This window comes from Lithobates pipiens, unplaced genomic scaffold (assembly GCF_037356315.1).
Source record: "Lithobates pipiens isolate NorthernLeopardFrog02 unplaced genomic scaffold, aLitPip1_a1.2 Scaffold_3, whole genome shotgun sequence".
In the NCBI taxonomy this organism is placed as follows: domain Eukaryota; kingdom Metazoa; phylum Chordata; class Amphibia; order Anura; family Ranidae; genus Lithobates; species Lithobates pipiens.
The window spans coordinates 238,414,096-238,440,534 of NW_027507790.1; the positions used below are offsets into that span (position 1 = coordinate 238,414,096).

Consider the following 26,439-nt stretch of genomic DNA (forward strand, 5'->3'; position numbering starts at 1 on the left):
TTGTATATCACTTACCTGTACAATTCATACCTCCCAACTTTCTCTGATTTCAAAGGACTGTCCCTGATTTGGAGCAATGTCCCTCTTTCCTCCTCATTTCTCCCTCATTTTGGTCTGATCTATAAAGTTGTATATAAAATGCACTTTGTATCTATCAAAAAAGTGTTTCCCAGTGCTAAACCTTTCATCCAATGTCTAAATTGCTGCATTTGTAATTTCCAAAAGCCAATCTAAAGGAATAGTAGTGATAAAAAAAAAGCACTTAGTGGGTTTAACTAATCCTTTTTTTTGTACGATTCTCCTTTAAGGGGGCATGGCAGGGGGTGTGTCCTGTGCCTACATACTTTTCCTAATAGGTGTCCCTCATTCCCATCTCAGAAAGTTGGGAGGAGGTATGACAATGTGTATGTGCCATATGTTATTGCACAGCCTATCCCATAGTTTCATTACATAGTTCAGTGTACTGTACTTAAAGAGGTTCTTCACCCTAAAGGGGAAGTTCCGCTCATCTGATCCCTCCCCCCCTCCGGTGCCACAATCGGCACCTTTCAGGGGGGAGGGGGGTGCAGTTACCTGGATAATCCAGGTATCTGCACCCACTTCCGAGCAGACACCCGCAGACGCCATGCCCCCCCCCCCGTTGTGTTCTGGGAAACACACAGTTCCCAGGACACAGCGGGGGATCTGAAGAGACGCGCAGCGCGACTCGCGCATGCGCAGTAGGGAACCGGACAGTGAAGCCGCCATGCTTCACTTCCCGATTCCCTGACAGAGGATGGCGATTGCTCGTCATCTGCCGCCGACATCGCTGGACCCTGGCACAGGTAAGTGTGATTTTATTAAAAGTCAGCAGCTGCAATATTAGTAGCTGCTGGCTTTTAATATTTTTTTTTAGGTGCAGAACCGCTTTAAAGAGGAAGTAAACCCTGGTTGGGTTTACTTCCTCTTTGATTCCCTGCAAAGGTAAAGCATAATGGACTACTATGCATCGCATAGTAGTCCATTATGTGTCACTTACCTGACACAGGAGCCAGCGAAGTCACCGCTGTCCCCTGTAGTTCCGAGCGTCCATCTTCTTGGTGGGTCTCCGTGGGTCTCACTACTCCGGCGCTGTGATTCACCGGAGCAGCGATTAAGTCACTCCTGCGCATGTGCACGGGAGCCGACACTCGTGGCATATTGCCGCGATCTGCGGCTTGCCCAGTGCGCCCAGTGCGCATGCGCCGTAGACAGCGGTGGCTGTCTTCAGGTAAATATCTCCTAAACCATATAGGTTTAGGAGATATTTCTGGGCCCTACAGGTAAACCTTAATCTAGGCTTACCTGTAGGTCAAAGTGGTTTGTAAGGATTTACAACCACTTTAAAGTGCAACTAAAAGCTCCTGTGTTACAGTCTGACAAGTACCAGATCCAGTTATCTGTGATGCATAAGCCTCATAAAGAAAATCCAAAACTTCCTTTGCCTCCCCTGACTGAGCCTAATCCTCCATTTGTATCTCACACGCTCCCCCTCCCAGACACCGCCGTTTTCCATGGGAGGGTTTCAACAACAGAGGCCGTTCTGTCAATCTAGAAAGCAGTGGGTGGAACTAAATGATGATTAACACTTCATGGTCTCACAAAAAACAATGAGAGCAGGAGGAGCTCTGAAGAGTGAAAGAGGGTGGGGCATACTGGTGCTGTGTGTGTTTCTATGGATACACACAGCTCGGATCGGGAACACGCTCACACGGAGGAGGGAAGTACCATCGGGGTAATGTAAACAAGGATGTATGGGACCAAAAAGCTTTTAATCTCACGTTAACCCTTGACAGGCTGCAGTGCCATGCCACAACCTCTTATATTACACACAGTTGCAGAGCAGTTGTGGCATAGCCCCCTTCACTTGAATATTGTATTATTTTTGACACACTGCAGATTGCAGATTGGCTATCGGGGCTCATAAAATCACGACTTAAAAGCCTACTTTTACCAGGCACCAGTTGCCTGCGTATACAAGGCAAACTGCATTAAGGGCTGTCAGATCAGGTCCGCCTGTCAGTTTTTTAGATGGACCTGATCGGACCTTCCAGTCCCCTCTATGGAGCGGCGGATGTCAGCGGATATGTGTCCACAGACATCAGATCTGAGTCTGTCTGCCAAAAATAGACAGATGGTGGTCAAATTTTCCATCTGTCCGGGGGATCAGATGGCATCGGATGGAAACGAACAGGCGGTCAGATCAGCCAATTAGAGAAACCTGAAAATAGGTAAGTATATACATCTTTCTTACACAGGTTAGTAAGCATCAGTGTTGGGGGGACGGGGGATTTTTTAAGAGTAGTTAATTAAGCTGGAATTCCACTTTAGACATTATTCTTATGATAGGACCCCCTTAAAGTGGTAGTAAACCACAAGCTGGCTCCCAATCACAAGCCATGGCCGAAACCTGTCATAGACAGCTCAGTAAGGGTGCCCGTCTCCATACCACTGGAGGGCAGGCGTGACGTCAAAACGTCACTTCCGCTCATAGCTCTTAGAGGGACATTTTTTTTATTTTTATTTTTCAAATGACATAAAAAAAAATAGTTTTTGTGTGTAAATATGAGATATGAGGGCTTTTTTGACCCCAGATCTCATATTTAAGAGGTCCTGTCATGCTTTTTTCTATTACAAGGGATGTTTACATCCCTTGTAATAGGAATAAAAGTGACACAGTGATGGAAAATGTGCGATTGGATCGTGTTGTCGGAAAATCTGATCGTCTATGGGCTCCATCTGACTTTTTCCGTCGGAAATTTCCGCCACACAAAGTTTGAGAGCTGGATCTAAAATTTTCCAACAACAAAATCCGATCATTTAAATTCCGATCGTGTGTAGACAATTCCGATGGACAAAGTGCCATGCATGGTCAGAATAAATTACGAGATGAAAGCTATTGGCTACTGGTCCCTCTATAGTCCCGTCGTACGTGTTCTATGTCACCTCGTTCAGAACGATCTGATTTTTCCGACAATTTTGTGCGACTGTGTGTATGCTAGACAAGTTTGGGCCAAAATCCGTTGGAAAAAATCCGATGGATTTTGTCGTCGGAAAGTCCAGGGCATTAGACTGGGATGCCATTAAATTCATGTGCGTGTAAAGGCAAGTGTCCCAATACTTTTGGCAATATAGTGTATATGTGGGAAGAGGTTATAAAATACATTTTTTAATCAAAACTTTCACCCCACTTCCAACCAAAAAAGCCCTTGACCCTGGCCTTAAAGTCGTTGTAAACCTCAGACATGATATATGAACAATGTATGTACTTGTCTCAAGCCATAGCAAGTATTATTTTTGTCTGCATGAGTCACTTCTGACAAGTTTTCCTGCCACCAAGAGAAAAATGGTGCCAGGGGAGGAAACTTCAGCAGTTTTACAGCTTCCACTCTGTTCCTTTGTGCTGTCTGAAGGGGGGTGTGTCCCTTCCCTCCAATCAGCTCTCAGACCTCTCCTCACTGAGTGCTGCAGTGTGTAACTTCAGCTCCACACCCACTACTTTTCGGAGCTTAGAAATCATCTATAAATTCTGCACTTTCAATGGATGTAGCGAAGAGATTACTGCAGATAAACAGGTATAACTTATGTAGGAGGATTTGTTTCATCTCTCTGTATCACCTGAGGCCAGTCACTTCACTGGGTATATGGAAGGGTTTACAACCACTTTAAATGCCTCAACAGGGGATGTATCTATGCCTTCCAACAGAGCTGGAAGCTCAAAATCCTGTGATAAACTCTAGTCTAGCCCATTGCAAGAATGCATTCTCATGGGATTTTGAGCTCCAATCTCTGCCACCACTGAAGGCCAGGGCCAAGGTATGTACATTTTATATGAGGGAGGCAGAGGGCTGGCCAAAAAGTGGACTATCTGCCATGGGAGGTCCTACAGAGAAATGATAAGGGTTTGGGGTTATTGTTATTTCAGTTGATATTAACCTCTGAAAGGTTGCTGACCCCTGCTCTAAACTATTTATGCACTCTCCAACCATCATCTGGGCACACCTTTCCAGGGATTGGCTGGGGCTGCATAAATATTCAGGCTGCTCATATGACTCTCCCTCCCACTACATTCTGTAAGTCTCCAGGAGACAGGGGGAAGCAATCAAACTTGTCACCCGCAGAGCCCAGAGCAGCCCAAAATAACCATATGCTGCTCTGCTTATTACAGGAGAGCCACAGAGCTAAATGTGCCAAACAAAAACCTAGCAGCTTATCTGGGAGGGTGCTACAAACATAATGCAATAACAGGGCTGGACTAAGACAAAAATTTGTCCCACTTTAATTTCGACATCAGTGTGTCCCTGTCAGCAGTCTCCTTACATCAGAGTGTCCCCATCAGCAGTCCCCTTACATCAGAGTGTCCCCATCAGCAGTCCCCTTACATCAGAGTGTCCCCATCAGCAGTCGCCTTACATCAGTGTGTCGCTGTCAGCAGTCCCCTTACATCATTGTGTCCTCATCAGTAGTCCCCTTACATCAGAGTGTCCCTATCAGCAGCCGCCTTACATCAGTGTGTCACCGTCAGCAGTCCCCTTACATCAGTGTGTCCCCATCAGCAGTCCCCTTACATCAGAGTGTCCCCATCAGCAGTTGCCTTACATTAGTGTGTCCCCATCAGCAGTCGCCTTACATTAGTGTGTCCCCATCAGCATTCCCCTTACATCAGAGTGTCCCCGTCAGCAGTCCCCTTACATCAGTGTGTCCCCATCAGCAGTCCCCTTACATCAGTGTGTCCCCGTCAGCAGTCCCCTTACATCAGTGTGTCCCCATCAGCAGTCGCCTTACATCAGAGTGTCCCCATCAGCAGTCGTCTTACATTAATGTGTCCCCATCAGCAGTCGCCTTACATTATTGTGTCCCCATCAGCAGTCGCCTTACATTATTGTGTCCCCATCAGCAGTCCCCTTACATCAGAGTGTCCCCATCAGCAGTCGCCTTACATTATTGTGTCCCCATCAGCAGTCGCCTTACATTATTGTGTCCCCATCAGCAGTCCCCTTACATCAGAGTGTCCCCATCAGCAGTCCCCTTACATCAGAGTGTCCCCATCAGCAGTCCCCTTACATCAGAGTGTCCCCATCAGCAGTCCCCTTACATCAGAGTGTCCCCATCAGCAGTCCCCTTACACCAGAGTGTCCCCATCAGCAGTCCCCTCACATCAGAGTGTCCCCATCAGCAGTCCCCTTATATCAGAATGTCCCCATCAGCAGACGCCTTACATTAGCGTGTCCCCATCAGCAGTCCCCTTACATCAGAGTGTCCCCGTCAGCAGTCCCCTTACATCAGTGTGTCCCCGTCAGCAGTCCCCTTACATCAGTGTGTCCCCGTCAGCAGTCCCCTTACATCAGTGTGTCCCCATCAGCAGTCGCCTTACATCAGAGTGTCCCCATCAGCAGTTGTCTTACATTATTGTGTCCCCATCAGCAGTCGCCTTACATTATTGTGTCCCCATCAGCAGTCGCCTTACATTATTGTGTCCCCATCAGCAGTCGCCTTACATTATTGTGTCCCCATCAGCAGTCCCCTTACATCAGAGTGTCCCCATCAGCAGTCCCCTTACATCAGAGTGTCCCCATCAGCAGTCCCCTTACATCAGAGTGTCCCCATCAGCAGTCCCCTTACACCAGAGTGTCCCCATCAGCAGTCCCCTCACATCAGAGTGTCCCCATTAGCAGTCCCCTTATATCAGAATGTCCCCATCAGCAGACGCCTTACATTAGCGTGTCCCCATCAGCAGTCCCCTTACATCAGTGTGTCCCTGTCAGCAGTCCTCTTACATCATTGTGTCCCCGTCAGCAGTCTCCTTACATCAGTGTATCCTCATCAGTAGTCCCCTTTTATCAGAGTGTCCCTATCAGCAGCCGCCTTACATCAGTGTGTCACCGTCAGCAGTCCCTTTACATCAGTGTGTCCCCATCAGCAGTCCTCTTACACCAGAGTGTCCCCATCAGCAGTCCCCTTACATCATTGTGTCCTCATCAGTAGTCCCCTTACATCAGAGTGTCCCCATCAGCAGTCCCCTTACATCAGAGTGTCCCCATCAGCAGTCCCCTTACATCAGAGTGTCCCCATCAGCAGTCCCCTTACATCAGAGTGTCCCCATCAGCAGTCCCCTTACATCAGAGTGTCCCCATCAGCAGTCCCCTTACATCAGAGTGTCCCCATCAGCAGTCCCCTCACATCAGAGTGTCCCCATCAGCAGTCCCCTTATATCAGAATGTCCCCATCAGCAGACGCCTTACATTAGCGTGTCCCCATCAGCAGTCCCCTTACATCAGTGTGTCCCTGTCAGCAGTCCCCTTACATCAGTGTGTCCCCGTCAGCAGTCCCCTTACATCAGTGTGTCCCTGTCAGCAGTCCTCTTACATCATTGTGTCCCCGTCAGCAGTCCCCTTACATCAGTGTGTCCCCGTCAGCAGTCCCCTTACATCAGTGTGTCCCTGTCAGCAGTCCTCTTACATCATTGTGTCCCCGTCAGCAGTCTCCTTACATCAGTGTATCCTCATCAGTAGTCCCCTTATATCAGAGTGTCCCTATCAGCAGCCGCCTTACATCAGTGTGTCACCGTCAGCAGTCCCTTTACATCAGTGTGTACCCATCAGCAGTCCTCTTACACCAGAGTGTCCCCATCAGCAGTCCCCTTACATCATTGTGTCCTCATCAGTAGTCCCCTTACATCAGAGTGTCCCTATCAGCAGCCGCCTTACATCAGTGTGTCACCGTCAGCAGCTGCCTTACATCAGTGTGTCACTGTCAGCAGTCCCCTTACATCAGTGTGTCCCCATCAGCAGTCCCCTTACATCAGAGTGTCCCCATCAGCAGTCGCCTTACATCAGTGTGTCCCCGTCAGCAGTCGCCTTACATCAGAGTGTCCCCATCAGCAGTCCCCTTACATCAGTGTGTCCCTATCAGCAGTCCCCTTACATCAGAGTGTCCCCATTAGAAGTCACCTTACATCAGTGTGTTCCTGTCAGCAGTCCCCTTACATCAGAGTGTCCCCATCACCAGCAGCCCCCTTACATCAGTGTCCCCATCACCAGCTGCCCCCTTACATCAGAGTGTCCCCATCACCAGCAGCCCCCTTTTAAGCAGAGTGTCCCTATCACCAGCAGCCCCCTTTTAAGCAGAGTGTCCCCATCACCAGCAGCCCCCTTTTAAACAGAGTGTCCCCATCACCAGCAGCCCCCTTTCATCAGAGTGTCCCCATCATCAAAACAAATCATCTAATACTGTATATTGAGAATATATAGAGAAGTCTTGGCACAAATCTATATTGTGCCAAAATATCACCAGTTGTGTTGAAGGCGACTATCTGCAAGTCTATAAATCTGCCTCTGCAACATGACGTATTCCTTAAACCGCTTAAGGAGCACCCCGCGTACATATACTGTGGCAGGGCGACCCAAAAGCACAAAATCATGTACCTGTACGTGATTTCTTTCTTCGAGTCTGGGAGGCGCGTGCGTATGCCACCGGCAACCCGCTCCCACAGTGATTAGACACAGCGGGAGCCAATCAGCAGGTTCGGCGGACCCCTTGTTCGCCGACACCCGGCATTCGTTCCCGATAGGGGCAGAACGGTGATCTACCTATGTAAACAAAGCCGTTCTGTCAGTGGGGAGGATGGAGATCTTGTGTTTTTTCTAAGCAGGAACATGGATCTCTCTCTTTCCCCAGTCAAAGCACCTCCCCCACAGTTAGAAAGCACACCCAGGGAAGACATTTAACCCTTTGATTGCCCCTGATGTTAACCACTTCCCTGCCAGTGTCATTAGTACAGTGGCAGGACCACGCAATTGTCAGTTAAAGCAATGCAGTGCCATTTTGCAAAAAAATGGCCTAGTCAGGAAGGGGAGTGAAGCTTCCAGGGCTGAAGTGGTTAATTCACAGCAGAGGGCTGCATGCCTTTACTGAAACATTCTTCATTGTGTTTTCATTATGCGCTCAGCATTCTCATCATTAAATTTTCTCACTTCCACACACAAGGATTAATATAGTTCTCCTTTTCTCCAAGTCGTGACTCTCCAAATGCCTTATTAGAGTAGGTAATATTATTTAATGAGTAAAAGGTTTCCAAAGGTTCCAGCCAGTAATGAATGATGGAAGTTTTTTAATGGTGAGCAGTTGCTTTTTCTTTCTGGCAGCTCATTCTTATACTAGACGTTTCTTCACTTAAAGCTGATCTAGTTATATAGTCCTAGAACATTATTAACCACTTAAGGACTGGAAGGATTTGCCCCCTTAATGACAAGGCCATTTTTTGCCATACGGCACTGCGCTGCTTTAACTGACAATTGCGCGGTCGTGCGACGCTGTACCCAAACAAAATTGATGTCCTTTTTTCCCCACAAATAGAGCTTTCTTTTGGTGGTATTTGATCACCTCTGCGGTTTTTATATTTTACGCTATAAACAAAAAAGAGCGACAATTTTGAAAAATAAAACAAACAATATTTTGCACTTTTTGCTATAATAAATATTCCCAAAAAAAAATAAATAAAGATTTCTTCATCAGTTTAAGCCGAGATGTATTCTTCTACATATTTTTGGAAAAACAAAATCACAATAAGTGTATATTATTGATTGGTTTGCGCAAAAGTTATAGCGTCTACAAAATAGGGAATAGATTTATGGCATATATTTTTATTTATTTATTTTCTTACTAGCAATGGCAGCGATCTGCGATTTTTAGCGACATTGCGGAGGACAGATCGGACACTTTTGACACATTTTTGGGACCATTGACATTTATACTATAAAAATGCACTGATCACTATGTAAATATCACGGGTAGGGAAGGGGTTAACACTAGGGGGCGATCAAGGGGTTAAATGTGTTCCCTGGGAGGTGTTTCTAACTGTGGGGGGGAGGGGACTGACTGGAGGCAGAGAGAGATCGATGTTCCTAATCACTAGGAACAGACAATCACTCTCTACTCCCCTGTCAGAATGGGGATCTGTTTTTTTACATGGACATTACATTGAGAGATCTGGCTCTCTGTGGAGTGATCACTGGTGGCTGGCGGACATTGCGGCCGCCGGCCACGCACATCAGCTTTGGCGTCGCACCATGGGTGCGCATGCACCATAATACGATACCCAATGTAAGGGGGCACTACTTTACCACCAATGTAAGCAGGCATTACATTAATCACCTATGTAAGTGTGCAAACATTACCACCAATGTAAGTGTGCAAACATTACCACCAATGTAAATGTAAGGGGGCACTACATTATATCACAACGCCCAATGTAAGGGCTTACTACATTACCACCAATGTAAGGGGCCATTACATTATCACCAATGGAAGGAGGCAATACATTACCACCAATGTAAGGAGGCACTAAATTACCACCAGTCAGGGGCGAACTGACCATTCGGCCACTCGGGCACTGCCCGAGGGCCCCAGGCCACTAGGGGGCCCCATCAGGGTTGCCAGCCTCAGTAAAACCAGGGACAGTACAGAGACATGTAAGAATCTGTATTTTTTTTATATCTTTCTCTGAAATGTTCCTTACCGACATTCTTTTGGTCTAAAAATCCAGAGATTATAGCTGCCCCACCCCTCCAGTACCTTCTCAGCCAGTAGAAACATGTCTGTGCATACTGTGTGATTGTATACTGTGTGGCCCCATAATTTCTGATTGCCTGGGGGCCCCATAATCTCCTATTGCCTGGGGGCCCCATGAGTTGTCAGTCCGCCCCTGCCACCAGTGTAAGGGGGTGCTACATTACCACCAATGTAAAGGGGCACTACATTACCACCAGTGTAAGAAGGCACTACATGAATCACCAATGTAAGGGGGCGCTACATTACCACTAATGTAAGGGTGCAAACATTACCACCAATGTAAGGGAGCGCTACATTACCGCCGATGTAAGGGGGCGCTACATTACTACCAATGAAAGGGTGGAAACATTACCACCAATGTAAATGTAAGAGGGCACTACCTTACCCCAATTTATATGTAAGGGGCACTACATTACCACCAATGTAAGTGGGCACGACATTACCACCAGTATAAGGGGGCTGTACACTGACCACCAATGTAGGGGGGCACTACATTAATCACCAATGTAAGGGTGCAAACATTACCCCAATGTAAATGTAAGGGGGCTCTACATTGACCACCAGTGTAAGGGGGCTCTACATTGACCACCAATGTAAGGGGGCTCTACACTGACCACCAATGTAAGGGGGCTCTACATTGACCACCAATGTAAGGGGGAACTATATTGACTACCAATGTAAGGGGGTTCTACATTGACCACCAATGAAAGGGGGCTCTACATTGACCACCAATGTAAGGGGGCTCTACATTGACTACCAATGTAAGGGGGAACTATATTGACTACCAATGTAAGGGGGCTCTATATTGACTACCAATGGCACCGGCAATGGAACTCTATCTGCACTATTTTGCTGCTATGATGAGATAAAAAGATTTGAGGCTTCAAACGGTCTTTAAAAAAGATCTGTAAACTGAAAACATCATGAAAACTTCCAGGCTTTCAAGCCCATGCTTATATATTTGATATCCTCTGTATTTTCCCTTTCAATGCCTGCGGTGTGTTGGATCGCTCATCCTATTGAACAAAAATGTTCCCACTCATTTATTGATATTATTTGACCACAAGCTGCGATGTGACTCATAGAAGCAGCAAGATGCTGTAAAAATATGCGTTTGATATTTCCAGACGCAGACAGCTTTATTTACAATTGTAGTTTTCTGCAATTATAAAGCTACCTTTTTAGTTGTTTCTTTTTATCGGTTTTCCTGTTTAAGATCCCTGATTGGGGTGGGAGATGTTCAGAGCGTAGAAGGTCCCTTTATTCCACTTCTTATCATCTTGGCTCCTGTACATTCCAATAATATTGCTTAAAGTGTAAGTTCACTCTTTGACAAAAAAAAAGAAAAAGTGAACTAACACCGTTCACGCTCCCCTCTGCCCCAGCTTCCGCTGCACTTACCTCCGAGGGTGATTCGCTGCCGCCGATGCAGGAGTCCGGGAATTTGAAAGCCCCACTCTGCTTCCCTTAGGACTTTCCGGATGGATCAGAACGATTCTGATTGATCATGGGCTGGCATGTGACCGCTTTGACCAATTGGAATCACTCTGATTAGTCCCGGAAGCCGTAAGGGAAGAAGAGCACAGTTTTTATGTTCCCACACTGGTCTTACCCACACAGTATTTTTGAAGAGACAGCCATTGAAGAATAAACTCTTATTGCCCAAACACAAGAGTCATGTGTATTCTTCCTTGCCTAATAGTCCTAAAAATGTCCCCTCCCCCCTCCTAACACCTATGCTGATTAACCAATGAGAAAAAGATATATATATATACATATATATATATATATATATATACACATACACACACTATATTACCAAAAGTATTATGACGCCTGCCCTTACACACACATGAACTTTAATGGCATCCCAGTCTTAGTCCGTAGGGTTCAATATTGAGTTGACCCACCCTTTGCAGCTATAACAGCTTCAACTCTTCTTGGAAGGCTGTCCACAAGGTTTAGGCGTGTGTCTATGGGAATGTTTGACCATTCTTCCGGAAGCACATGTGTGAGCTCAGGCACTGATGTAGACGAGAAAGCCTGGCTCGCAGTTTCCCCTCTAAGCCCTTGTACACACGGTCGGAGAATCCGTCGGAATGTGTCCTATCGGACCGTGTCGTCGGATAATCCGACTGTGTGTGGTATGCATCGGACTGATTCCGTCGGAATATCCGTCGGACCCAATTTTCCAACATGTTGGAAATATTTCCCGACCAACTGGTTCGATCGGACATACTCCGATCATGTGTAGAGAATTTTGATCGGACCAAGTGCCACGCATGCTCAGATCAAATTCCTACATCAAAGCTATTGGCTACTAGCCTGAATGTAGTCCAATCGTAACGAAATTACGTCATCACGTTCTGAATGATCGGATTTTTCGACAACTTAGTCCGACCGTGTGTATGCAACAGTTTCAGACAAGATCCGACGGACAAAATCTGACGGATTTGGTTGTCGAAATCTCCGACCGTGTGTACAGGCGCTAATTCAACTCAAAGGTGTTCTATCAAGTTTTGAGGTCAGGACTGTACAGGCCAGTCAAGTTCCTTCTCCTAAACTCACTCATCCTTGTCTTTATGGACCTTGTTTTGTGCACTGGTCCAAATCATTTGGTGGAAGGGGGATTATGGTGTGGGGTTGTTTTTCAGGGGTTGGGCTTGGCCCCTTAGTTCCAGTGAAGGGAACTCATAAGGCGTCAGCATACCAAGACATTTTGGACAATTTCATGGTCCCAACTTTGTGGGAACAGTTTGGGGATGGCCCCTTCCTGTTCCAACATGACTGCGAACCAGTGCACAAAACAAGGTCCATAAAGACATGGATGAGCGAGTTTGGGGTGGAGGAACTTGACTGGCCTACATAGAGTCCTGACCTCAACCCTATTTATTTTTGGGATGAATTAGAACGGAGACTGCCTTCTCATCCACATCAGTGCCTGACCTCATAAATGCACTTCTGGAAGAATGGTCAAACATTCCCATAGACACACTCCTAAACCTTGTGGACAGCCTTCCCAGAAGAGTTAAAGCTGTTATGGCTGCAAAGGGTGGGCCAACTCCATATTAAACCTTACAGACTAAGACTGGGATGCCATTAATGTTCATGTGCGTGTAAAGGCAGGTACTTTTGGTAATATAGTGTGTGTGTGTATATATTTACCTATTTTCAGCCCCCCCTCCTTGTCATGTGATCGGACTCTCCTGTGTCATCCAGTGACAGCTGCAGGGGAGAAGAGGGAGCGCTGCCAACAGATGGAACATGGGAGCCTATGGGTAATGTCACTGCTCCTGGATTTCCCAGCTGTTGTCAGAGCACTCGCTCTCTATTCTCCTCTGATTGGTTGACACGAGGATCACATGACCAGAGCAACCTGAAAATAGGTAAGAATATACATCAGGTTTTTTAAACAGGTTAGTCAGCATAGGTGTTAAGAGGGGGAGGGAACATTCTTAAAACTACGTTTCCTTAGGCCCCATATACACAATCAGAAAATCGTACGGAAAATACCACTTTCAAATCGATCGTACGATAATCGGATCGTTAGTACAGAGCTTTCGAGAGCCAATCATGACAGTTCATCTGACATTATTTTCCTATGATGCCGGATGGGACAATTTTCATTTAATCAGTACAGCTATCGTTCGAAAATACAATACAAATTTACTACAACACATGGGCGGCACGGTGGTGTAGTGGTTAGCACTCTCACCTAGCAGTGAAAAGGGTTGCTGGTTCAATTCCCAACCACGACACTACCTGCCTGGAGTTTGCATGTTCTCCCTGTGAGGGTTTCCTCCCACACTCCAAAGACATGCAGGTAGGTTAATTGGCTTCTGTCCAAAATTGGCCCTAGTATATGAATGGGGACCTTGGATTGTGGGCTCCTTGAGGATAGGGACTGATGTGAGTGTGCAATGTAAAGGGATAGGGACAATTGTAGACACTCACTCAGGTTGAACTGGATGGACTGGTGTCTTTATTCAACCTTACTAACTATGTAACTATGACATCACTTCCGATTTTTTTTTTCTGTCGTTCGGGACTTTTCGTGACTTTAGTAAACTCATCAGATTCATCACTGAGGGGGCAGCACTGGAGAAGAGGTGAGCATTGCAGCCAGCTGTTTCTTTATTATGAGTACTGGGGGGGGGGGGGGGGGGGGGCATTTTATAATGGAAAAGGAGAGAGTTATTGGCCTAAGGATTATGACACGCACAGTACAAAAAGCACGAAAAAGGGAATGTCAGCTCATGATTTATTTTTTTGCAGAATTCAGACATACTCAGAGCAGAAGAATCATATATAAAAGTTAATATAAAATTCAAATATTATTAATGAAGGCCTAGTCAATTTTTCATGTACATGCAGTATAATAAAATTTGGTTTGCGATTAAAATGAGAATTTCCAGGTTTCCGTATTACAAAGTTATCTATAAAATATGCGAGGCAGATATTAAACATTTACATTGTATTTCTCTGATATTGAGGAGAATATAGCCGTTTCCTTTTTTTTTAGATTTGATAATTCCGTTTTTTCAATCTATGGACATCATAAAGTACTCTGCTGCCCCAATGCAACCAATTAGAATCAGATCTACCCTGAAAAAAAGAGAACAGATGAAGAAAGAAAAAGAAAATCAGGCTGTTTGCCATGGAACAGCTTATCCGAGAAAAATAAATAAGCCCCATTTATTGTGGAGAACAAATAGCAGGAATCCACTCCCTCAATCCATAAATTCTATTTTTTGCACAACTGATGCAAATATTTAGATTGCTGGAGTATTAATTTAACACCATAATTACATAATAGACACATAACAAGTGCATAACAATATACAGTATTAAGCCAAAAGTGCAGGACCCAGAGGGGTTTCTTTTATTGGATCTGAATGCATTGATTACGCATTGTAATGTATATGGATATCTTTTGATATTAGTACCCTGACCCCCTGAAGAAGCTCTTCTGTGAAACGCGTAGGGACATGCCTCTCACCCTTTATTTATTTCATCATAGCAATTCATCTACAATCTAAGACTTCATTTTTGCATGGAGTAGGTTTATCTGTGATATGCTAACATATTCATTAAATTAAGTATTATGTATAGGTTGAGTGGTGAGAGATACAAACAGGGTATTTTTACAATACATTTTTCCAATTAGTAGACCACATACCTTAATGTGAAGTGCGCTAAAGTGTTTTAACAATGCAAAATAAATTGTATTGAATTAATATGTAATCTGTCTATTTTTTCTAGAAAGTTACAACAGTTTTTTAAAGCTTCTAGAAGGATGCATATACATCTATAGCGGACGCTGTTCCTCCCACTGATACAAGGCATTATTCCTCCCTGACACCAACAATGGGGTCTTATTCCTCCCACTGACACTAATGTTGGGGCACTATTCCTCCCTGACACCAACAATGGGGTCTTATTCCTCCCACTGACACTAATGTTGGGGCACCATTCCTCCCTGACACCAACAATGGGGTCTTATTCCTCCCTGACACCAATAATAGGGTATTATTCTTCCCACTGACATCGATGGTGGAGCATAAATTCTTCCTCTGACACCACTGATGGGGCACTCTTCCTTCCACTAATACCAAAGATGGGGCACTATTTATTCCACTGATACCAACGATGGGGCACTATACCCCAACCTAACACCAATGATGGGGCACTATTTGTCCCACTGACACCAATAATGGGGCACTATTCCTCCCACTGACACCAATGATGGAACACTATTTCTTCCACTGACACCAACGATTAGACACTGTACCCCACTCTAACACCAAAAATGGGGCATTATTTCTCCTACAGACACCAGTGATGGGGCACTTTTTCTCCAACTGACACCAATGATGGGGCACTATTCCTCACACTGATACCAATGATGGGGCACTATTCCTCACATTGATACCAATGATGGGGCACTATTCCTTCCACTGATACCAAGGATGGGGCACTATTCTCCCCACTGGCACCAACTATGGGGACACGATTTTTTCCACCAATAACAATGATGGGGCACTAGTTGTCTTACTCACACTAACTATGGGGGCACTATACCTCCTGCTAATACTAAGGATGGGACACTATTCCTCCTCCTCCTAACCACAGGGGTGCTGTGTCATTTTTTATTCCCACTGACCACCAAACATGAGGCATTATCTATTTTCACTGGTCACCGTCTGGCCCCCGCTAAATTCTGGAGGACAGTCAACTGGTTGCGAAAGTTTGGAGGCCGCTGATCTTGAGGAATGGGATATACATACAGTGGAACCTTGGTTAATGAGTAACGTGGTTAAAAGCGTTTTAAAAGACAAGCAATTTTTTTTTTTTAAAGTTCTGACTAAGTTTGCGAGTGTTGTCTCACAAAACGAGCAGAATTCAAGCTAATGTGGTGTGCAGTACCACATTTGGCCAGAGGTGCGTGGGCGCCGGCGACACGGAATGGTTCGGAGACGTTCAGAAATACTCGGAATCACTCAGAAATACTCGGAAACACTCGGAAATCCTCAGTTCACGAGTGTTTCAGATCCTTTCCGAGGGTTTTCAAGTTCAGCCGAGCTGTCCCTGTGTATTTCCAAGGCTCTCCGACGCCCCCCCCCCACTTCTGGCCACATGCGGTATTGCATGCAATAAACGTTAATGCGGAAAGGAATTATCTTAGTTTTCATTGACTTCTATGGGGAAACTCGCTTTGATATGCAAGTGTTTTGCATTACAAGCATTCTCCTGGAATGGATTATGCTCGTAATCCAAGGTTCCACTGTAGTTACATTGGCTCACGCTGGATCAATGTTATTATGTAAAAAAAATGCATATCTGGAACTCTTCTTTAAGCTCATTACGGGTCCCCTTTACACTGTGGGAGAGTGACAACATCATTTAGATTTGCAATTGAAAGTTGTGCAGAACTGCTCTAGCCACTGAACATACATAAGGATTGTGTTTTTATCATAGTAGAGGTGCTATCAGATATTTGAATTTATCAGGAATTAGTATGTGCTTGTGGATAGTTTTTTTTTTCAACCTCTTTGCACTTAAATCCATGTATTTCTTTCTCCATTCTCTATTTCAGTTACAAGGGATTTAAAGGAAACTGCGCTGTCTCCTTCATCGATCAGTTCAAGGCCTTGCACCAGTGTAACAAGTATTGTGAAATCCTCAACCTGCAGCCCCTGAGGCCTGTTAACCCGAAACAAAAAAAACCCGCTCCCACCAAGGAGAAAGCCCAACCAATCCCGACCACCTCTCGCAAAAGTCGCAACAGTACAAAGCCGAAAAATAAAACATAGCGAATCGCTGGGCTACGCCTATCTATATGAACTGTCTTGTGTCATGTGACTGATGAACTCACAGGACCGCACTGGCAGCCATGAGGGTAAATCGGCCAAGGACCCATAGCAATCAGTGCCCCAGTAGCTGCATGGACATAATACTGCCTGCTATCCTGTTATCAATGTTATCCACTGAGAACAAATGTAAAGAGACATTGTAGGTTTGCTGCTCCTTGGAAAATGCTGCCGTAGGCCTATGCCTATATGATAAATATGACTTCTATCTGAACTGGCTTTGGTAGGAAAGCCCTGACGTATAGGCCTGAAAGAAAAATGGAGGCTGCCATTTCTGATCATGCTAGTTCCCTGGTTGTGATGCTGATCTTGTAACTTTTAACACCCTCTAAGCTACTGACTTGGAAAAAAAATGGGGGCAGATCTCAACTTTTGACCTGTATGCAGGGGCAGACTGACCATTTGGCCACTCGGGCACTGCCCGAAGGCCCGGGTCACTAGGGGGCCCCATCAGGGTTGCCAGCCTCAGTAAAACCAGGGACAGTATGGAAAAATCTGTGTGTTTTTTTTACATCTGCCCCTTACCAACATCGTTTGAGTCTAAAAATCCTGAGATTATAGCTGCCCCACCTCTCCAGTACCTTCTCAGCCAATAGAAACATGTCTGTGTATACATGTATGTGTATACTGTGTGGCCCTATAATCTCTGATTGCCTGGAGGGCCCATAATCTCCTATTGCCCGGGGGCCCCACAAGTTGTCAGTCCGCCCCTGTCTGTATGCTGATTACTTTGCCAGTGGCCCATAAAGTACTGAAACCATTAAATCAGCATCATGGCCAGGCAACAGGGGCTTTCAAAAGATGGGATTAGCAATAGCAGCCTCTGCATTTCCTTTTAGGGGGAAACCTATTAAAAAGTTTTCATAGATTCTGGGAAGGATTTGTGTGGATTTTGGGCAAAGGGGAAATGGGACCTTTTGGATTGCCCGGCACAGTGGCATAAATGGATGGAATACTATTCATGTTAATGGGGCCCCTGGCAGTCTACGGCTTTAACAAAGATCCCACTTATCGCTCTGAGCTTTGAAAGTGCCAGTTCTGCTGTACTTTGCCTGTGTGTGCTCTGACTCAATTAAAGGGAGACCACAATGTATTTTCTGCCTTTCTGCAGTATCAGTAACAAAATTAGTGATGTACCAATGCTTCTGTTAGAAATCAGGCAGGCTGTGCAGGGCCCCATGAGAGGGACCCCCTTGCCTTGATGTGTGGGTGCAGGTGTATATCCCCAAACATGGCTCCAGCCACATGAACAAACCACTCATCACGTGGCCAGCATATCCATGTGAATGAGCCCTTAATTATGTTTTTTTTTTTTACACTTTTACATTATTCAAGGCCTGGGGGTGACTTTGGTAAAATTTTAGAGGTCTAAATCGATCCCTGGTGTCTACAGAGTAAATGATTGAGGACAGAAATTCTCATTACTTTTACTGCAGCCTCAGCTGCTACAGTATGAATGAACAGGAAGCACTCTACGGAGGCTCCCTATTCATTCACAAACTGAAGCATAGTAAACACATTGGAGGGGGTGGAGATGCAGGGGAATCAAAGCTGCAGATGAAGGAGATCCTGGACAGGAGATGAGAGGGGATGATCAGAGTGACAGAGTAAGGCCAATCCCTGAAGTTGATTCCCCATGGCTGCTCCTACAGAGGAGGAGAATCCAACTGTGCTGTAGGGAGGGGGAACTGCCTGTGCCTTAAAGCTACTTGGATTCCCCTGTTGAACTGACCGGGCCTATCCCATTTATCACCAGCCCTGGATGTGCCACTCATGTTTGCAAGGTAGAAAGTGTGGTTGGATCCACAATGTATAGCCATTCACACCAAGGTAGTTTGCTCTTGTGTTTTAAACACACATGGGGCAAAGTGTGTTATGTTGCACATGGGTTGAGATCAGGCAGCCCATGCATTTGATAGGGTGGACCAGAATTTTTGCAGCAGTCTGCAACTTACGGTACTGTGTTACCATGTCTTGTGGTGTGCTCCAACATTGGTAAGGTAGGTTGGTTTGCCACACAATAAATGGCACCTAAATGTACATAAGTTGTGCTGTAGTAACACACTCCTTCCTGCAGAGCAATTGGTGTAAATGGGCCCTTAGAAAGTTATTCATTTTCAAACCATGTGACCCAACTTTTCAGTGTGCATTAAAGTAGAACTGTGACCAGGCTATGGGCATTCAACTATATGCATATTCTTAACAAGCACTAAATAAGCTTTAAACCGTGCCCTGACTGACCTCTGTAGTGTCAGCTACCATGGAGCAAATCGTTCTCAAACTTTAGAATAGAAGCAATGAAGTCATTCAAGTTGGGTCTTAGCACTCTGGGAAAAAAGTGTTGCGCTAAAATAAAAAACAAATATGTGTAAATATCACCAGTATACCCCGTGTATTTAGCCCAATATAAACTTCAACAATTATTGACAAAAATAGTAATTTACACAATTACAATGTGAACAAATATATAAAAAGAATAAAAGTCCTTTAGTGGAAAACCAGACACAGTCCCCCTTGGTGCAAGTAGAAAAATCAAGATGTCCTCCAATCCACAGGAATATTGAATGCAAACACCCTGGTGCCGATACCACCAACTTAAACAGATGTAAGCTTACCGACTCCCTTTGACCCAAGAGAACATACGCTCCAAGGGTCAATTACGCTTAGATGTAAGACTACTGAGGGGCACTCCGGACAACAAACATTGGAACTTGGGACTCAGTGCTGGAAATCACTTCCAAGGCCAGGTTGTACACGAAACCAGTATCCAATGGTCGCAGAACAGGTCACACTCCCCAAGAAGACCATACAGGACAAAAGAATGGGGCCAAATAACGTAATTCCGTAAAAAAAAAAGATTTATTAAAAGGTTATCAAGCTTACATTTATGCAGTTGATTAAGCGCTTCTCACATAAAGAATGGCAGCATTGGAGTCCTCCCGATGCATTTCGTCTGCTTAGACGTCGTCTCTGCCCTCCCCACTTCCTGTGCACCTGCACTATAATTACACATGCATCACCATTCTTAATCTTTTTTTATTTCACCTTGCATGGGCCTATGAAATATTTTTTCTGGTCTCAAAAAATGTCTACCTACAGTTTGCAGGTCATTAGTGTGATCACTGAATTTTAGAATGCTTTAAGGGCAGTTTATTTTTACACCCTCCTGCAACATAATTTGTTTGTAAAATTAAATTATTTATAATAACAGAAAAATGCAGACAGGAGAAAAGTAGATTCCCCTAACATTAATGGTCCGTTTAGAGGTGCCCCCTTGCTGGTCAGAGTGGGTAGGGGACCAATTCACTATTGCTCACTGCTCAAAGAACCCCTAGCAACTTCAGGAGGAACCCCAGGATTTCACGGAACCATTTTTAAGAAAGGCTGCCTTAGAGATTAGAAGGTTGGCAGGATGCCAGAATAACTGCAGGGAAGGTGGAGCGTAGCTACAGAGAGAAAGTAGAACTGAGAAGTTTCATGGTCAAACTTTGAGGATGAATTATTCCACAGTGTCTGCAGCTACAGAGATCCGCGAGGGCTTGTTTCAAAATGTATTTGCAATTTGTTAAGCATTTGTAAATATGCAAATGCCTATAGCCTGGCCATATATTTGCTGGAAGGGGGAGCTGAGCTACAGTGAGAAAGTAAATGTAGAACAGAGAAGGTTCATGGTCAAACTTTGAGGATGAATTATTCCATAGTGCCTGCATGCGGCTACAGAAATCAATGGGAGCTTGTTTCAAATCTTATTTACAATTTCTTAAAGGGGTTGTAAGGGCAGAAGGTTTTTTTATCTTAATGCATTCTATGCATTCCTCTTACCTGAGGTCCCTCTCTGTCCAGCGATGTTCACGAGTGTCTCAGCCATCCGAGATTCTCCTTCCTGATTAGCTGGTGCCATTGGCTCCCACAGCTTTCAGTCAAAGTCAGCTAGCCAATCAGGGGATAGAGTAGATGGGGCCGTGTTTGGGCTCCATGTCTGAATGGACACAGGGAGCTGTGACTCAGCTTGGGTGCCCCCATAGCAAGCTGCTTGCCATGGGGGCACTGAACAGGAGGGAGGAGCCTGGATAACAGAAGAGGGGCCCAAGAAGAGGAGGATCCAGGCTGCTCTGTGCAAATCCACTGCAACAGAGCATGTAAGTATGACATGTTTGTTATTTTTATAGGAAAAAAAATGAGCCTTTACAATCACTTTAAGAATTTGTAAATATTTGAATGGCAATAGCTTGGCCATAGTTCTGCTGGGAACAGGAGCTGAGCTACAGACAGACATTAAAAGTAGAAATTAGAAGATTCACAGTCAAACTTTGAGGATGAATTACTCCACAGGGCTACAGAAATCAATGGGGGCTTGTTTCATAACTTATTTACAATTTGTTAAGAAATTATAAATATTTTATTGCCCATAGCCTGGCCATAGTTCTGCTGGGAACAGGAAGCTGAGCTACAGAGAGAAAGTAAACATAGAACTGAGAAGGTTCATGGTCAAGCTTTGAGGATTAATTATTCTATAGTGTCTGCGGCTACAGAGATAAATGAGGGTTTGTTTCATAGCTTATTTACAATTTGTTAAGAACTTTTAAATATTGTAATGCCCATAGCCTGGCCATAGTTCTGCTGGGAATAGGGAGCTGAGCTACAGAGCAAAAGTAAACATAGAACTGAGAAGGTCCATGGTCAAGCTTTGAGGATTAATTATTCCACACTACCTGCAGCTACATAGATCAATGGGGGCTTGATTTATGACTTATTTACACTTTGTTAAGAATTTGTAATTATTTGAATGCCCATAGCCAGGCCACAGTTCTATTTTAAAGTCCAACTCTGTTTTTCGGTAAACTAGAAATTTATGATTTGAAATGAAAATTTAGAACAGTTTCCTTTTCATAAAAATGGAACATAGGCAAAGTACAGAAAACACTCACATCCATTAGAATCACAAGACGGTGAAGTCTTGAATACATGCCATTGAGATGTGGGTAAATACATAAAATAACTTCAACTCTTTGTCCAAAATGGGTAATGCTCATCGAGATTCGATTATAATCAACCTATAAAGATAACAACTGGCTTTACTAGTGCTGTAATAGGACTATATTCTGCCATAGAGTTACTAGAAGTTTAGAGAATAGTTACTATGACCTGTGAAATATTTTGTAAGGTATTCCAATAACTTCAGTGAAAAACAGTCAAGTTCTTTTGGTAGACAGTATTGGATACTTTGTATCACCTGATGATTTTCTTATACTATCAGTGTACAGTTTGGAAGCATTTAAAGGGATTGTCCACTTTTTCGTATAAAAGTGTACCTGTCAGCTACACAAAACAGAGGTCCACATATTGGAAGTAGTGGCTGTACGGGGATATAAAGAGCAATAAGCGTTCTACTCCTGTGTTTGTCACTTGTTGTGTATGGCTAGAAATGAAAACCCAGTCACCCAAGGTCACATGCATGGTCAGCTTAACTCGTCATGTTTTTTCGGTTGGTACAAAGCTCTGCATGCCTGTCAGTGACTGTATTCAGACTGTGTTAGCTTAACCATCAGCAATGATTCCCAGTCTACACACTGATATTAGTCAGAGAAATTAAGTAAGTCACACAATAGGTGAAGTGCAATTATCCCAAAGCATATAATATGCAGCCTGTTCATTTTGTATTTGGCTTTTCTTCGGTCACTTCAGCTAAATTTAGTAAAGTGCTGTATAAAAAGCCATTATTTTGTCTCAGCTCCTGTATGCTCCCAGCTGAACCTGACACTTTTTTGCTTAGTAGTTATTTTGGGGTATTCTGTTTTCTGCTGAGCGATATGTTGTTACTCTTCTCCTATCTATGATATTAAGAAATAATAGCGGTTAAACACAGAGTGATACATTATTTTTTTCATATGAGAACATCTACTGTATTTTTTCTAATTATAAACAATGTAATCACATATTCTATTTATATATATCGTGTGGTCCCATTTACTAACATTTATGTAGGTGGAACATAATGCATGCATCATATATATAATGCCAATCATTATGACAATAAGATATGTAATAAGGAAAAGAGATGAGTGCAATATCCCCTAGGAAACCTTCATCCACAGTTATCTTTTATCCCTTAAAGACTTTAGTGACAAGATGTCTCTGTAATTGCTACACACCCTTTGGCAAGGCCATAAAATGGCGTATTAACTCACTTACCAACCTCTTATATGTCTTGGAGACTAACGTAGTGATATCATCCTGCTTGTTTCCCTAGTTTCACCCACCTGTTGTGGGCAGCACAAGAAATGTGTTCTCCCTGTTAACATTTATTATTGTTATCAATGTTATTTCTTTTGGTAATATACTGTATGCCATGCAGAACCTTCCCACCGCAGTCACCAGCTAGCAAACAGCAGGTGCTTCCTATCAAACAAAGTAGCTTTGGGTTTACTCACTTTAGGGAGAATTGAGCAAAAGAAAACAAAATGATAGTAAAGCAGAGTGTAAAAAATATTAATACACACATTCATCCATTGAATTGCAGAAACCATTTATTTTTTATATTAGTATAATTATGTAATCCTAAAGAAGCTTATAGGATTTTTTTTTTTTTTATTGTTTCATGTCTAAGAGCATTTTACTGTTATTACCTTTGTTTTTCTTGCATTATGTTTAATTACAATGTATAGTTCACAGTTTTTGCGATGTCAGACTCATGTAATAGATAGGAATTTATTGCTTAGAAAGTATCCCGGGGTTATAATATTGGTAGTTTTTTTTTACAGATCAACGGGAGTTGATTAACTAGGCTTACAGGGTGGAGAGAGCTCATGGAGAGCCATCACACTTGTGGTACCATTGTCATGGAGGGGCATCACACGTGTGTTACCATTGTCATAGAAGGGCATCAAATTGTGTTATCATTGCCATGGAGAGGTATCACTCTTGTGTTAACATAATCATTGAGGGGCATCACACGTTTGTTACCATTGTCATGGAGTGGCATCACATTTGTGCTACCATTGTCATGGAAAGGCATCAAACTTGTATTATCATTGTCATGGAGAGGTATCTCCCTTGTGTTACCATAATCATGGAGGGGCATCACACTTGTGTTACCATTGTCATTAAAGGACATCACACTTGTGCTACCAGTCTCATGGAGGGGCATCACACTTGTGTTGCCATTGTTGTGGAGGGGCATCAGGCTTGTGTTATCATAATCATGGAGAGGCATCACACTTGTGTTACCATTGTCGTGGAAAGGTATCACCCTTGTGCTGCCATAATTATGGAGGGGGATCACACTTGGGTTAACATTGTCACGGAGGGGCATCATACTTGTGTTACCATTGTCAAGGAGGGGCATCATACTTGTGTTACGGTTATCATGGAGAGACATCACCCTGGACAGAGCTACAGTTTAGTCCAGGCACATGATCAAACATGTTATTTTAGCATTTAGTCATTTGCTGCATGTCCAAATGACCTTTTCTTGCTGACAGTATCCAAGATTGGAAGTATGCTTTAAGGCAGACATGCCCAATATAGCAGTACAGAGCACACCAGTACAAATCAGATTTCAGTTTTCAGCAGTCAGGTAATTACTGTCTGGTTGTGAGTTATTGTACTTTGTACTATCTTATTAAAGCCTGATGATGGTGGTAGCTAGCCACTTCAACTGGACTTATTTTATAAAGATATGAAAATGAATATGGATTTGACCCCCATACTAATTATTAGAAAGACTAATGAACTTTCTTTGAAACTTCTTTTCCCAAGAATTCTCATTCAAAATTCTACCCATCTATGGACAGCATAGATAAGACATAAAAGCATAGATAAAGACATATTGCCATGTGGCTCAGTTTTAATTTGATAGGAACATACCCCAGCAACACAACTAACACACCTTACTTTTTTCCCCTGTGCATTCCCTGTGGCAAACTGAAAAAGCTACGCCATTGCCTCCGAGCTGGCAGCAGTGTCACCAGCCTTCATGTGAGGTCCTTCAGTTGGCCATTGGACTGCCATCTGACCAATCTAATAGAAGTGTGTTCCTGACACTTATTGGAACTATGGAAGCCATTTGTATGTGTGATGAAACACACAGAATGACATACCTGCCAATGATATAGTTTTTTAAGACGCTCCTCGGTAGCTTTTAGCCACTATTTCACCCACTTCAGTCCAAAAAGTATATGCAGTTATCCAGAGCAGCTCATTACAGATCAACATTCTTATGCTTAGTAAGTTGGCTAAAGAAAGGTTCTGTTACTCGCAGTTACCTGCTCTTCATAATTCTAAGCAAAGGTTTCTGATTTCTTACGTAGTTCTGAAAAAGTCACAAACTTTGCAAATGTTTTGCACTACCGGTCAGCGTGTACCTGTAAATTTGCACATATTTTGTATTTGTGCTTCACTGTGTTTTTCTTGCCCTTCTACATTGTATGTGTCTTCTGTTTAGAATTATATTTTGGAACGATTGTTGTGCGCTGTGCCTGAGAAGTTTACAAGGATCTGTGTGAAATGTCAGGCGATATCCTGTTTAATAAAGTGTTTTACAATGTAACAAGGATTTATGTGCCTCTTTTAAGCCGGGTATGCACTATTCGTTTTTTGGTTGAACAAAAAAAACTGCCAGCTCCGGTCGGAGCAGATGTACTAATCATGCGAGGTTAGTTCAGCGATCTCCCCCACTGAGCTGTTGTGTCCCCCCCCCCCCCATCAGAACACTCCTATCAGCGTTCTCTGCCATTGGCTGAGAGCACTGATTGGGATTCGGTTTTCCAGCATGCACATCCGACAGACCGATATACACACAGGCTGAATGCAGGCCGTTTTTTAATTTAACCGGAAAATGTCTACAGACATTCTGCTTGTGTGTATGGGACTTCAATATTGAACCAAAAATCTCATTAACATTCTGTTTTCAAAATCACAATGTATAATGAAAGCATGCATTTCACTGAGATTGCTATACATTCGTCTGCTGGGTCTCAAAACACAGCTCTACCATATAGCACAGTCCTGTCTGGCACCTGGTTTTTGCTGCAGTTATTTAACACATACAGATCTTTTCCCTCTCCTAGCCTGTGATTGAACAGTGAAAGGAGAAGCAGAACACTGATGAACTCATCTCTGGTTAACCTCTTATCAGTATGCTCCTAATTAGGGGGGGGGGGGTTATTTACTAAAGGAAAATCCACTTTGCACTACAAGTGCACTGCAAGCGCACTTGGAAGTTCAGCCACTGTAGATCTGAGGGGGACATGCAAGGAAAAAAAAAATGAATTTTTGTTTGTACATGATTGGATGATACAAATCAGCAGAGCTTCCCTTCATTTCAGAGCTTCCCCTCAGATCTACAGCGACTGCACTTCCAAGTGCACTTGTAGTGCAAAGTGGATAATGCCTTTAGAAAATCAACCCCATGGACTGCAAGAGGCTGATATCAAGTCAAATTCAGGTGCTTACTAGGGATGAGCCGAACACCCCCCGTTTC

General features: G+C 43.9%; 1 protein-coding gene across 2 annotated transcripts in view; it reads left to right on the forward strand.

The window, feature by feature from the left end:
• ALPK2 (alpha kinase 2) overlaps positions 1 to 25,509 on the forward strand; it is a 155,812-nt gene extending 130,303 nt beyond the window's left edge. The window contains exon 10 of one of the 2 annotated variants that reach the window (XM_077462921.1): positions 14,111 to 14,378. In XM_077462921.1, the coding sequence (XP_077319047.1) occupies positions 14,111 to 14,180 (70 nt within the window). In that variant the 3' untranslated portion in view covers positions 14,181 to 14,378. Of the gene's footprint in view, positions 1 to 14,110; positions 14,379 to 16,684 lie in introns of those variants that run through there. The other variant, XM_077462920.1, reaches the window with a different exon arrangement.
• The last annotated feature ends 930 nt before the right edge of the window (positions 25,510 to 26,439 follow it).